General features: G+C 41.7%; 1 protein-coding gene across 5 annotated transcripts in view; it reads right to left on the bottom strand.

Annotated features, from left to right (window-relative positions):
- The window catches only part of LOC124040091 (urotensin-2 receptor-like), an 82,986-nt gene extending 68,648 nt beyond the window's left edge, over positions 1-14,338 (bottom strand). Inside the window, exons 1-5 of one of the 5 annotated variants that reach the window (XM_046356900.1) lie at positions 13,755-14,338; positions 7,846-8,573; positions 7,595-7,670; positions 7,289-7,509; positions 5,597-6,873 (exon numbers count right to left, since the gene is read on the bottom strand). In XM_046356900.1, coding sequence (XP_046212856.1) covers positions 6,838-6,873; positions 7,289-7,509; positions 7,595-7,670; positions 7,846-8,573; positions 13,755-13,806 — 1,113 coding nt within the window. In that variant the 5' untranslated portion in view covers positions 13,807-14,338 and the 3' untranslated portion in view covers positions 5,597-6,837. Of the gene's footprint in view, positions 1-5,596; positions 7,671-7,845; positions 8,574-13,754 lie in introns of those variants that run through there. The other 4 variants (XM_046356898.1, XM_046356897.1, XM_046356899.1 and 1 more) reach the window with 4 other exon arrangements.
- Between the last annotated feature and the right edge of the window lie 807 nt (positions 14,339-15,145).

Below are 15,145 nucleotides of genomic sequence, written 5' to 3'. Positions count from 1 at the left end.
TCAGAAGACATTCATTTACTCAATAAATGTTTGTTTTGTTCGATAAAGTCTCTCTTTATATCCCAAAAATGTTTTGTTTGCGTGTTTTCTTCAGTAATCCACAGGCTCAAACATAGTCCCAACAGGCAGACAAAAAATCCAAATAGTATCCGTAAAGTTTGAAGAAACATGTCAAAAAATGTTTATAGTCATACTTAAGGTTGTTTTTAGCCTAAATAATCAATAATATTTCAACCGGACAATAACATCGTCAATGTAAAAGGTAAACAAGAAAGGCTCGCTCTCGGGTCGGACACATGAAAAAGCTCTTTGACAAGAATGAAATGAAAAAGCTCTTCATTCAGACTGGTCTTACTCCCTCATTTTTCAGAAAACAAGCCTGAAACAATTTCTAAAGACTGTTGACATCTTGTAGAAGGCATGGGAAGTGCAATTTGAGTCCTAAGTTAATGGATACTGTAAAGGCATTCAATAGAAAACTACAAAAATACAAAAAATCCTACTTCCTGGATGGATTTTTTCTCAGGTTTTAGACTGCCAAATCAGTTCTGTTAAACTCACAGACATTATTTTAACAGCTTTGGAAAATTTAGTGTTTTCTATCCAAATTATATGCATAATCTAGCTTCTGGGCCTGAGTAGCAGGCAATTTACTTTGGGCACGCTTTTCATCCAAACTTCCAAATGCTGCCCCCTAACCTAGTGAAGTTAAGAACAAATTCTTATTTTCAATGATGGCCCACCCCGGCCAAACCCAGACGATGGTGGGACAATTGCTCACCGCCCTATGGGACGCCCAGGGTCTGTAGTGATGCCTTTAGCTCTGAGACTCAGTGCCTTAGACCGCTGCACCACTCAGGAGCACCATGACAGATATCACTGTATGACAAAATATTGGAATATAGTAGGCTAATTCAATTGAACACATCACATTGTTGCTTTCTGAAACACCCAAAGTCATCCAATTGTTATAATAGGATTTGAAGCAATAGCCCGCATGTGGTCAACTATTTCAGCACCGTTTGCGCTGAAAGAGAGGCCATCAGTAAAACATTGTGTTGTTTGGTAAAACTAGGTTAATTAAAATCCTTGGAATATGCTCTTTCAGATAGGGTATAGCAATCAAAACGCGCCCTCTTAAAGCTTTAGCCTCACCCATCTCGTTTCGCTCTCTGAGCGTTCAGAACGCACACTTGATGCTCTGGCCGATGATTTGTTTACGTATGGATAACATGAAAACAGCCAAACCAGCTCTACTGTTTTTTTTTTTGCAGAAATTTACTGACACCGGCCATATTCAACGGGTGTTGTACACTTTAGCTTAAGACATGTAGCTAGCTAGCTAGGTAAACAATGAACCTAGCTAAGTAAACAAAATGTACGATAACACATATCACGTAATGTTAGCTAACAAGCCAGCCAGCTAACTTTAGCTAGTTAAACAACAATGAACACAGTGCCAAATAATGTCATATCCCAGAGCAAATGGCTAGCTAGCTAACAGTACACTTGAGCTTGAAATGAAACCACTTTCTGTAAAAATTTGAAACGTGTAATATCTGAAAATGTAGCGAGCTAACTTTAGATTATCTTTCCTATATACATCAATATGCATGATGGACGCATCTCCCTGTCACGAATGCCATGCCATGGTTGCCCTTACTTAGAAGATGTAATCCGCAGACAGGTGTTTTCTCCTTCACTTTAGCTATCATACTCTAATTCCATTGATTTCAAAACTTGATCCTCCAGAAAGTGGAGAGCAACACTTATGCAGCTCCACGACACAATGCATGTTAAAAAGCCGCAGTCGACAGGATTACCAACAACAGACTGACCAGCTCAAATAGACAGAAGCCCTCTATATGGCAGACCAATCTGAACTCCTCTCTCAGCATGTCCAGCCCACTCATTATCTCTGCCAATCATGGCTAGTGGGAAGGTTGCTACCTTTTTCTGTGGCTTAACCAACACGGCTCGTAATTTAACAGTTTTATTCGTATTTGCAGATGGCATACAAGTTTGTTATTAAGGCACATGAAAGTTCACATGTTTGAGAAGGCATTTCTGCCAAAATAAGGCATTTTGATAATATATTTTTTTAAATGTTCAAATGGCTCTCGTGTGAAGTCATGACTTGCAACATACACCTAGCTTCCTGAATTGGGGATCTATTGATCCACTGTATCATTGCCAAGGCGATCTCTCACCCTTTTAACCCATATTTCCTCTCTGGGGAGGTTCCCAGTGCTTGGAAGGCATCCACAGTACATCCTTTATTTAAAAGGGGAGATCAAGCGGATCCTAACTGTTATAGGCCAATATATATCTTTCTCTGTTTATCAAAAGTGTTGGAAAAACTTGTCAATAAGCAACTGACTGGCTTTATTGATGTCTAAAGTAATCTCTCTGATATGCAATCTGGTTTCCGCTCAGGTTATGGATGTGTCACTGCAACCTTAAAGGTCCTAAATGACATCACCACTGCCCTTTATTCTAAGCAATGTTGTGCTGTTATTGACTTGGCCAAAGCTTTTGATATGGTAGACCATTTCATTCTGGTGGGTGGGCTAAGGAGTATTGGTGTCTCTTATGGGTGTTTGGCCTGGTTTGCTAACATACTCTCTCATAGAGTGCAGTATGTAAAGCCAGAACATCCGATGTCTCATCCACTTCCTGTCAACCAAGGGAGTACCCCAAGGCTCGATCCTAGGCCCTACACTCTTTCAATTTACATCAGCAACATAGCTCAGGCAGTAGGAAGCGCTCTCATCCATTCATATGCAGATGGTACAGTCTTATACTAAAAAAACACTCAAACTACATTAAAATAACCTGGAGTCCAATCAATGAGACAAGATCAGAAATGTTGGTTAGAGATGCTTAGCCCTATAAAAAACACTCACATAATGTAAGTTGACTATTCACAAGAAGCATTGCCTGATGTGAACCATGCCTCGAACAAAAGAGATCTCAAAAGACCTAAGATTAAGAATTGTTGACTTTCATAAAGCTGGAAAGGATTACAAAAGTATCTCTCAAAGTTTTGATTTTCATCAGTCCACGGTAAGGCAAATTGTCTATAAATGGAGAAAGTTCAGCACTGTTGCTACTCTCCCTAGGAGTGGCCATAAGGGAAAGATGACTGCAAGAGCACAGCGCAGAATTCTCAATGAGGTTAAGAAGAATCCTAGAGTGTCAGCTAAAGACTTGTAGAAATCTCTGGAACATGCTAACATCTCTGTGGATGAGCTTATGATATGAAAAACACTAAACAAGAATGGTGTTCATGGGAGTACACCACGGAAGAAGCCACTGCTGTCCAAAACATCTGAAATTTGCAAAAATGCACCTGGATTTTCCACAGCGCAAAATATGAATATGAAAAGATGAAGCTACAGTTGAGTTGTTTGCAAGGAGCAAAAGATGGTGAGAAAAAAGATACAGCACACCAACATCAAAAACTTATCCCAACTGTAATGTATGGAGCATCATTGTTTGGGGATGCTTTGCTGCCTCTGGACCTGGACAGCTTTCTATCATCAATGGAAAAACGAATTCCCAAGTTTATCAAGACATTTTGCAGGAGAATGCAAGATGTCTGCCAATTGAAGCACAACAGAAGTTGAATGATGCAACAAGAGAACGACCCAAAACACAGAAGTAAATCAACAACAGAATGGCTTCAACAGAAGAAAATTCGCCTTCTGGAGTGGCCCAGTCAGAGTCCTGACCTCATCCTAATTGAGATGCTGTGGCAGGACCTCAAGAGAGCGGTTCACACCAGACATCCCAAGAATATTGCTGAACTGAAACAGTTTTGCTAAGTGGAATGGTCCAAAATCCTTCTTGACAGTTGTGCAGGTCTGATCTGCAACTACAGAAAACATTTGGCTGAGGTTATTGCTGCCATAGGAGGGTCAACCAATTATTAAATCCAAGTGTTCAAATGCTTTGCACTGTGAATGTTTACACTGTGTGTTCAATAAAAACATGAAAACGTATAACTGTTTGTGTGTTATGAGTTTAAACAGACTGTGTTTGTCTATTGTTGTGACTTAGATGAAGATCAGATCAAATTGAACTCCAAATGGTTCTTGCCACTGTATTGCTGTCTCTACCTTTTTTCCCTTCGTGCTGTTGTCTGTGCCTAACAATGTTTGTAAAAATGTTGTGCTGCTACCATGTTGTGTTGCTGCCATGTTGTGTTGCTAACGTGTTGTTGTTGCGTTGCTACCATGCTGTGTTGTCATGTGTCGCTGTCAAGCTGTGTTGTTGTCTTAGGTCTCTCTTTATGTCGTGTTGTGGTGTTTCTCCTGTCATTTTTTTTTATCCCAGCCCCTTTCCCCACAGGAGACCTTTTGCCTCTTGGTAGGCCGCCATTGTAAATAAGAATTTGTTCTTAATTGACTTGCCTAGTTGAATAGAATAACAAAAGATAGAGGAAAGCTACAAGCAATACATATCATGAAACTCCTGGGGATAATAAAAACAAACAATTATACAAGGATTCATGTTTTTCTGTTGGGTATCTTTAATACATGCAATAGGACAGTGATCACTGATGACATTAGCAAAGACAACCCTCAATAAGTACTTGTAGGGGCTATTTTTCAAAGTGTTGTCAATCAGCGAGGAGTTCGCTGGGTTTCTTACATGAATGCATGTTGTTTTGGAGATTAGTTGAGTCAGGTTAAAGTCAAGACAAATATTCTTCAAAACATCAGAGGCCGGGGTCAGCAAATCCAGGTTAAAGTCTCCTGAAATAAGTCCTTCAGGTGACAGAAAAGGTTTGAAATATTCAGAAATAGCATCAAATGCATCCACCAGTGCAGCCTGCTGGCAGTAAATCCCCGCTACAAACACAAGTGTATTTAGGCACAAGGCCCCATCTACAGTGCCTTCAGAAAGTATTCAAACCCCTTGACTTTTTCCACATTTTGTTGTGTTACAAGCTGAATTGAAATGGATTCAATTTAGATGTTTTTTTTGTCACTGGCCTACACACAATCCCCCATAATATCAAAGTGAAAGTTTTTTCTACATTTTTACAAATTAATCAAAAATTAAAAGCTGAACTGGCTTGCGTCAATGAGTATTCGACTTCTTTGTAATGGCAAGCCTAAATACGTGTTGGATATAATAAGGAAGACCAGGAAGATTGTCTAATGTCTCAAAAAGAATGTAACCTAATGGTATATGGGTAGAAAAAATGCAGACATTGAATATCTCTTTGAGCATGGTGAAGTTAATAATAATTACCATTTGGTGTATCAATACACCCAGTTACTACAAAGATACAGACATCCTTTCTAATTCAGTTGCAAGAGAAGAAGGAAACCACTCAGGGATTTCAACACGAGGCCAATGATGGTGACTTTAAAACAGTTACAGAGCTTAATGGGTGTGATAGGAGAAAACTGAGGATGGATCAACAACATTGTACTTAATCCACAATACTAACCTAATTGAGTAAAAGGAAGGAAACCTGTACAGAATACAAATATTCCAAAACATGCATCCTGTTTGCTACAAAGCACTCCTGAACACAAAGTGTTATGTTTGGGGCAAATCCAATATAACACATTACTGAGTGCCACTCTCCACATTTTCAAGCATAGTGTGTATATGTATGCTTGTAATCATTAAGGAATCAGAAGTTTTTCAGGATAAAAAATAAACCTGGAGCTAAGCACAGGCAAATCCTAGAGGAAAGCCTGGTTCAGTCACTGGGAGATTAATTTAACATCTACCCTGGAGTTGCTTATCAAGGAGACTGAATGATCCTGAGTGGCAGAGTTACAGTTTTGACTTAAATCTGCTTGAAAATATATTGCAATGATCGACAACCAATCTGACAGAGTTTAAACCATTTTCAAAATAATTTTGGGCAAATATTATACAATCTAGGTGTGGAAAGCTCTTAGAGACCAGAAAGACTCCCAGCTGTAATCGCTGCTAAAGGAGATTCCAATATGTATTGAATCAAGGGATTGAATACTTATGTAAATTGGATATTTCTATATTTCATTTTCAATAAGTGTGTAAACATTTCTAAAAACATGTTTTCACTTTGTCATTTAAGGATATTGTGTGTATATGGGTGAGTTTTTGTTATTTTTGATTAATTAATTTTGAATTCAGGCTGTAACACAACAAAATCTGGAATATGTGTGACGATGGTGCCAATATTAGAGTTATTGACCAGAACGGACTCAAACCAAGCTAGTCTAACTGCTCCAGCAGCATTGGATGGCGTCAGGAGGTGTGGTAGGCTGGTGGTATGGACAGGAGTTGTAGCTACTCGCCGGCTGCCAGCCGTTAGTCAATTCCTAGGAACAGAGCCGACTCCCAGAGCCGGTAGGTCTGCCTCCATTGGGGCAAAACTGTTTGATAGCCCAATCTGATCTTCCAGGATAGATGTAGACCAGCCATACATCCACCCTCCAGGATCTCCTATGCCTGGCTAGTGATCGGCGCTCGACTCATCGGCATCCTGACTGTAGGAGGCACTCAAGGCCGAGATGCAATTCTCCCGGGATGCAGCTTTGTTTCGATGCAGCTTTGTTTCTGATAGCAGGTCCTGCTTCTACCGCAGCTGAGCTAACAACAGGATAATCTCTTCCTGAAGCTGCATGATGGTGATGCATATAGGGCAGATGAACCCCTGTCCATCGATCAGTTCCCCCCTTTTCTTTCCTCTTGCATGGGAATCATCTCGCACCTGTCACATTTGGGCCCAGCCATGTATAAACACCCAGGTAGGCTAGCACTGCTACTCTGCTAGCCAATAGGATCCAAGCTCGGGTCAGGTTCGAGCAGTCCCAGCCACAAGGGCTAAACGTGATGTGGATAAAAACTTGAATCCAAACGCTAAATCAAACAATACGAAGACATAGATTAGACTAAAAACAGACTAAAACAAACTATGCATTCACATGCCAAACCAATCAAAAAACACCAGCCTTCCCTCCAACCGGACGTGATGTAGTCTACATTACAGTAAAGCACAAGGAGTTCCCATGGGAATGAATATGTTTGGAGAGATGTGCGATAACATCAGGGGAATTGCCCAAACTATGCATGGACCTCCTATGTCATAGTCTGTTTACTAGACCTATCTCACAGGCTGACCTCGCCGTAGTTACACACAACATCACACCTCTTTCACCCCATCAGACATACATTACATCACTATAAATGGGTTCACTGTTTTTCATTTCTATAAATGAGCAGACATGTGGAGATAATGCCCCAATAAGACCAAGACCAGAACCTCTTCTCCTACCTCACAGGCTGTTGTTGTGCATGGTGCGCTGTGACGGCGTGTGTGTGAGCACGAAACTCTCCGTGCACTGCTGGCTGCTAGACGACAGCGACCTCCTGGGCGAGCGCTGGAACCGGTTCCTCCGGTTGAAGTAGCTGCCCGCGGTGCAGGTACGTTGGCGCTTCCGCAGGTACTCCTTGTAGTTCTTGGTGAGCAGCGTGTAGAGGAAAGGGTTGATGCAGCTGTTGGAGTAGGTGAGGCAGGTGGTCAGATAGTTGATGTTGCGCTTGGCCTTGGTGGAGAGGTCGATGGAGGGGTGGAACTGACCCAGGAGCTGCCAGATCCAGAAGGGCAGGAAACAGGCCCAGAACAGCAGGACGATGGTAAAGATCAGGTAGAGGACCTGGAGAATAGAAAAATACAAGATGGAGTTAGAACTAGCTCAGATAGAGGAGCTGTTGGACAGGGATTTACAAGATTACAGCAATCAATCACATTCACTTGTTTTACCAAAGGATATTCCTTTGACATATCTAAATGATGGATAGGCAGAGAGATAGTTAGTTTGATTTACTGACCTTCTGGTTTGGTAGTTTCTTGGTTTGTTTGAAGGTTTCTGTCTGAGAGATCCAGTAGGTGCGAGCCAGACCGATGTATAGAAAGCCGATGATCATCCCCGGAGCCACGATGCTGGTACAGAACAGGAAAGTGATGTACACCTTATAGGACAGCGGAGAGATGGTCGGCTGGCACATGGCCTTGCTACCTACCATCATCATCTGAATCCTGAGGATCATGGGTAAAGTAAGAACCAGGGAAGCCACCCATACAAGCACCGCAATGGCTTTGCGGTAGCTCTTGGACCGTTTGACTGTGTCCAGCGGTTTCAGCACGGCAAAGTACCTCTCCGTGCTCATGATGGTCAGCGTAAAGATGCTGGCATGCATCGTCAGGAAATCCATACTGATCAGAATTCTGCACCCAGCATCGCCAAAATACCAACCTTTCAGGAAGTACGTGCAGACAACGAACGGGATGGTCAACAGATAGAGCAAATCCGCCAAGGCTAGGTTGATGATATAAATATACATGGACGCTGCGGAACGCATGGAGTGACACATGACCACGAGGGTGTAGATGTTTCCGGAAACGCCGACCAGACACATGAGGGAGAGTATACAGCCTATGGTGAAGGTGGCGGCTGTGTTTTCGGGAGAGGAAGGGGCAGAGTCAAAAGGCGGGTCGGTGGCGTTGGGGATCCTCTCCACCAGGACCAGCAGGGGTTTCATGGATACAGTGGTCATCGCTATGGAGGGGGAGCGGGGCATGGGAGAGCAGAGAGAGATAAGCAAGGGAAGTGTTATCAATCATTATTATTCAATTATATCTATAATTTGCATTTCTGCAGCAACAACAGATGTTCCATGTATATTATGGTGATTTTAGGTTATGGGAAGAAAGGAATGGGAAATACAGTGCCTTCAGAAAGTATTCATAACTTTTGGTTTATTCAACATTTTGTTGTTTTACAGCCAACCCATCGACACACAATACGCCATAATAAAAAAGTGAAAACATGTTTTTAGAAATGTTTGCACATTTATTGAAGATGAAATAAATAAATATTTAATTTACGTAAGTATTCACATTTATTCACAATACATGTTAGAATCACCTTTTTGGCAGCAATTACAGCTGTGAATATTTCTGGGTAAGTCTCTAAGAGCTTTGCACACCTGGATTGTACAATATCTGCACATTATTTATGTTTTATTCTTCAAGCTCTGCCAAATTGGTTGTTGTTCAACTTTAACCAGGCCATTCAGAAACATTCAATGTTTTCTTGGTAAGCAACTCCAGTGTATAGCATGGGCTATACACTGGAGTTGTACCCCTTCTACTGCTTCTACTGCCACTATACCCCTTCTACTGCCGGTACTGGGCATGGAACCCCGCCGATCCTTCACGAATACCGACATAATCTGCCCGAGAATTCCAACTGGCTCCTCAGGCGCGACGTCCTCTGAAGGACCATTCTGCTAATCGTGACCTGCTAGCTTTCTAGAGCATATTGGACTGTTAGCTGATCCATCAACCAGTTTCTTGGACCACTATACCCATTTTGCCAATTGGACTTGGACCTCTCTGCTACTTGGAACCCTACTAATTCCACGACTGGTCTATCGATGTCACCTCACGAGGAGACAAGAACAGACTTTTCCCCTATCGCGACGTCCCTCTAAGGCCCTTCTGCTAACTTGCTAGGCCCGGCCTGCTAACTGCTAGCTTGCTAGCCCTGGCCTGCTGTCTGAATCGCCATGTCCCCAGCCAACCCAACCACTCACTGGACCCATAAGATTCACTTGGCTGCGCATGCCTCTCCCTAATATAAATATGCCTTGTCCGTTACTGTCCTGTTTAGTGATTACTGTCTTATTTCACTGGCTCAAAATGCCTTAACCAACCATGTTGTTCCACCTCCCACATATGCGATAACATCACCTGGTTTAAACGTCTCTAGAGACTATATCTCCCTCATAATTACTCAATGCCTAGGTTTACCTCCAATGTACTCTCTTCCTACCATACCTTTGTCTGTACATTATGTCCTTGAATCTATGCTATCGTGTCTAGAAACCTGCTCCTTTTACTCTCTGTTCCAAACGTGCTAGATGGCCAGTTCGTATAGCCTTTAGCCGTACCCTTATCCTACTTCTCCTCTGTTCCTCTGGTGATGTAGAGGTTAATCCAGGACCTGCAGTGCCTAGCTTCACTCCTACTCCCCAGGTGCTCTCATTTGTTGACTTCTGTAACCGTAAAAGCCATGGTTTCATGCATGTTAACATTAGAAGCTTACTCCCTAAGTTTGCTAGCTACGTACAAAATTTAAAAGCAATTATTTTGCTATGCTAATGGAGACATAACTTTAAAATGTCAATTCCTTCTCTTTGGGTGCTGCATTATAAATAACACAATAGCAGCACTCACTCCACTAGGTATATCTCACTGGTCACCCCCAAAGCCAATTCTTCCTTTGGCCACCTCTCCTTCCAGTTCTCTGCTGCCATTTAAAAAAATATATATTTTACCTTTATTTAATTAGGCAAGTCAGTTAAGAACAAATTCTTGTCAGTTCGGGGGTTTGAACTTGCAACCTTCCAGTTACTAGTCCAATGCTCTAACCACTAGGCTACCCTGCCACCCCAATGACTGGAATCAACTGCAATCAACTGCAAAAATCTCTGAAGCTGGAGAGTCTTACTTGCCTCACTAGCTTTAAGCACCAGCTGTCAGAGCAGCTCACAGATCACTGCACCTGTACATAGCTCATTTGTAAATAGCCTATCCAATCTACCTCATCCCCATACTGTATTTATTTATTTATCTTGCTCCTTTGCACCCCAGTATCTCTACTTACACATTCATCTTCTGCACACCCTACCATTCCAGTGTTTAATTGCTATATTGTAATTACTTCGCCACCATGGCCTATTTATTGCCTTACCCCTCTTATCCTACCTAATTTGCAAATGCTGTTTATAGATTGTTCTACTGTATTATTGATGGTATGTTTGTTTACTCCATTTGTAACTCTGTGTTGTTGTATGTGTCAAACTGCTTTGCTTTATCTTGGCCAGGTCCCAGTTGCAAATGAGAACTTGTTCTCAACTTGCCTACCTGATTAAATAAAGGTAAAAAAATAAATAAAATAAAAAATATATTTGGCCTTGTGTTTTAGGTTGTTGTCCCGTTGTAAGGTGAATTTGTCTCCCAGTGTGTTGGACAGCAGACTGAATACGGTTTTCCTCTAGGATTTAGCCTGTTCTTAGCTTTATTTAATTTCCTTTTATCCTACAATACTCAATAGTTCTTGCCGATGACAAGCATACAATTAATATGATGCAGCTACCACCATGCTTGAAAATATGAAGAGTGGTACTCAGTGATGTGTTGTGTTGGATTTTCCCTAAACATAACACTTCGTAATCAAGACAAAGTAAATTTCTTTGCCACATGTTTTGCAATTTTACTTTAGTGCCTTAATTCAAACAGGATGCATGTTTTGGAATATATTTTATTCTGTACAGGCTTCCTTCAGTTCACTCTGTCATGTAGGTTAGTGTTTTGGAGGAACTACAATGTTGTTGGAGTAACTACAATGGTTTTGATCCATCCTCAGTTTTCTCCCATCGCAGCCATTAAACTCTGTAACTGTTTTAAAGTCCCCATTGGCCTCATGGTGAAATCCCTGAGCGGTTTCCTTCCTGTCTGGCAACTGAATTAAGAAGGACGCCTGTATCTTTGTAGTGGCTGGATCTATTGTTACACCATCCAAAGTGTAATGCTCTGCTAATATGTATTTTTACCTACAGTATCTACTAATAGTTCCTTCTTTGCGAGGCATTGGAAAACCTACCTGGTCTTTGTGGTTGACGCGACTGAGGGACCTTACAGATAATTGTATGTGTGGGGTACAGAGATGAGGTAGTCATTCAAAATCATGTTAAACACTATTTCCATGCATCCTAAGTGCATTTTTACCCCTCAACGTATTTAGGCTTGCCATAAAGGGGTTGAATACTTATTGCCTCAAGACATATCAGCTTTTCATTTTAATTCATTTGTAAAAACTTAGAAAAACAACATTTCTACAATGACATAATGGGGTATTGTGTGTAGGCCAGTGACACGATCTCAATTTAATCCATTTAAAATTTAGGCTGTAACACAACAAAATGTGGAAAAAGGCGGGTGTGAATAATTTCTGAAGGCACTGTAAATAAATAGATATTTTCTTCAACGATCACTCCACCAAGATCACCATTGGTTCCATGGATGCAGTGGCCATCGCTGGAAAGAGGAGTGGAAGACAGGGAACAAAACAGAGAGCTTGAGAAGAGAGGAAGAGATAAAGATAAAGATTAGAGCGAGAGAGAAAGGGAGAGAGAGAGAGAGAGAGAGAGAGAGAGAGAGAGAGAGAGAGAGAGAGAGAGAACATACAGAGTAGTAGTGGTGAAAGAGTTGTTAGATGCAACCAATTTGATTAACAGTGAAGTCTCATCTTGAATTAGACCTTCTGCTGGTCTCGCTAATCAAGATCTGGAAATGTGAGTATAATTAGATACTTCTGGGTATAACAGGGATGAACCGGACAGCAAATCCCCAGGAAAGAGAAACAAAGTAAAACTTTTTCAAAAGAAGCGTATCTTAGGGAGCATGAAACTTCTTTCTACGGACTTAAGGTCAAATTCACTGAAATTCTATTCAGGAATTGGGAAATGCAATCATGTTCCAATAAATATGGTATGGTGGGTCGATATACTTAACTGCATTGACTGACTGGATTACACATGTCTGTGACCTTAGCTGCCATTTGGCAGTACTGTGGTTCAATACTGAATGCACTCTTTAGAAAAAAGGGTTCCAAAAGGGTTCTTCGCCTATCCACATTGGAAAATCCTTTTTGGTTCCAGGTAGAACCCTCTGTGGAAAGGGTTGTTATTCGAACCCAAAAGGGTTCTACCTGGAACCAGACGAAGAACCCTTTTATGTTTTTTTTTCTACGAGTTTAGGATCAGGATAATAGCATATAGGAATCAAATAAGACATGCGTAGTTAGGGGGAGATCATCATAGATTATATTGGTCTGGATATAAATTGCTTATGAATATAACTGTTATGTTTTGTGAACAATTATATTAACTTACAGTATAAAACCCGTCGGCCTTGATGTCTATATGTCTACAAATCAATATAATAAATGGTTTATGCGTGGTAAATAATATTAATAACATGTCATACATGAACAAACCCTACACAATTATTATTTTTTTTAATTACATGTACCTGCTTTTTTTTCTAATCTGCAGTCTCCCTTCAGACTCAGAAAGTCAGATGGAAGAGTTTGGTTTTAGATCCATGCTCTTATAGCCCTTTAAATCCACTATCAATGTCAGGATCCTCAGGGAAAGGTTGTTGTTCCCTTAGGATCCTAAATCCAGCTGTTCAAACAGAGGTCATTTACATATCATCTGATAACTTCTGATAGTCAAATCAGGCAACATAATCCATCTCTGATGACCTCCCCAGAGGACGACGCAAACATTTTCCACAAAATGTATTCTAATTAGCTAGCAGATCAAATATTAATTGACTATAAAAACAAAACAGCAGACTGTTTTCCAGACTGGATGTAATTATAATTGTACTTTACCTCAGTCAGATTCTCTCTCTTTGTCTCTCTCTGTGTCTCTCGCTCTCTCAAAACTCTGACATAAATCAATACAAATGTAATCCGCTCTAAGTCTCCCTGTGCGACACCAGCCAGACACATCACTAGCAGACGTGACGTTAAAGGACAGACTTAATGTCTGGGAGTTACACTCTGATGCCTATTTAATTAACTACTCTTTATCTGCTCTGACAGAGCCCGGCAGGCTGTTGGAGTGCCAGGTGTGTGTGGTGTGTGCGTGCTTGCGTGCCTTACCTTGATTGTAAGCCGCAAACAGACTGGCAGCCTGAACAGAAAAATGTAGCATCTAGCTCCGTTTGCCCGTTGAACCATCACCTAGCTCACTCTGGTTCCCCAAATTTCACACATACTGCAGGTATGTCTAGAGCCATTAAAGTCCACACAGAATCTTCAGGAAATCTGGTGATTCTTTGCATTTGAATTGAGATAAATAAAAAAATCCTGTATCTTGAGTTTGGGTTAAAAAAATCCTGTGCTATAATACCACTGTCTTTAGTTTACCATAGTAAAAAGTCTGTCAATCAAAAGGTGAACGAGATCTGAAAAAAAAAGAAAGGTGTCTTTTGAGCTGGAGTAAAACTTATCCTACGCTCTCTGTTTCTCGGTGCCTCTTGAGAGTACCTTCCACAGGTCTGGTTGACAGCTTTAAAATGCCACCGGAGAAATTCAATTTAGAGGAAGAGAAAAAAAAACATCACTGAAATGATGAGGTTAAAAATGAACGTTTCCTTACGGGGAGCAGAGAGTGACGGGGGTGAGAATCACAACAAGCCACAGCTGGTTACGGTGAATCTCCTTCACTGAGACACGGTGTGCCTGAGAGACTGAGAGAAAGAGGGGAGAGAGGAGGGAGGGAGGGAGGGAGGGAGAAGAGGGAGAGAGAGACTCATAGAGAAGCACTCTCGCGAGAAGTGGGAGGGGAGACGACTGAAAGAGGGACAGAATGGGGAGAGAGAGAGAAATGGATTGAGAGAGATGGAGGGGGGGAGAAAGATAAAGGAATTGGCATGGATTATACGGAAATATGCAGGAAATATGTCCTGCTCACTCGCCTCTACCCTTTAACCTGCTATTTTTGTACAACAGTAGTGTGTGTGTGTATGTGTGTTAAGCTGGGAAAACATCTTTCAGACTCCCTATCTCTCAGCACAGGGGCGCCGCAGGGTTGCGTGCTCTCCCCCTTCCTCTACACCAATGACTGCAACTTTGCAGATGACAACACCCTGGTCGGTATCAACTCAGACGGTGACGAGTCCAAGTAACATGGAGAGATTGACTGCCTGGTGGCCTGTTGCAGTAGCAACAACCTGGAACTCAACACAGTCAAAACTGTGCAGTTGGTGGTTGACTTCAGTAAATGTCCCCCACCGTCTCTCCCCCTCGATATTGATGCTTCAGGCGTCAGCAAGGACAAGTCATTCAAATACCTCGGAACCATCAGCTCCCACAACCACAAATGGGAGGACAACATCACAGGGGTGACAAAGAGGGCTCTATGTAGGACGTACTATCTGCGCTAGCTGATGAAACTCAATCTCTCTCTGACAATTCTGATTCGGTTCTATACGGCCATCATTGAGTCCATCCTCACCTCTTCTATCACCGTCTGGTTTGGGTCTGCCCGC

The sequence above is a fragment of the Oncorhynchus gorbuscha genome, linkage group LG07 (genome assembly GCF_021184085.1).
Source record: "Oncorhynchus gorbuscha isolate QuinsamMale2020 ecotype Even-year linkage group LG07, OgorEven_v1.0, whole genome shotgun sequence".
Lineage (NCBI taxonomy): Eukaryota > Metazoa > Chordata > Actinopteri > Salmoniformes > Salmonidae > Oncorhynchus > Oncorhynchus gorbuscha.
Note: the sequence above shows the minus strand (reverse complement) of the source record. Positions and strands in the feature narration are given on the sequence as shown.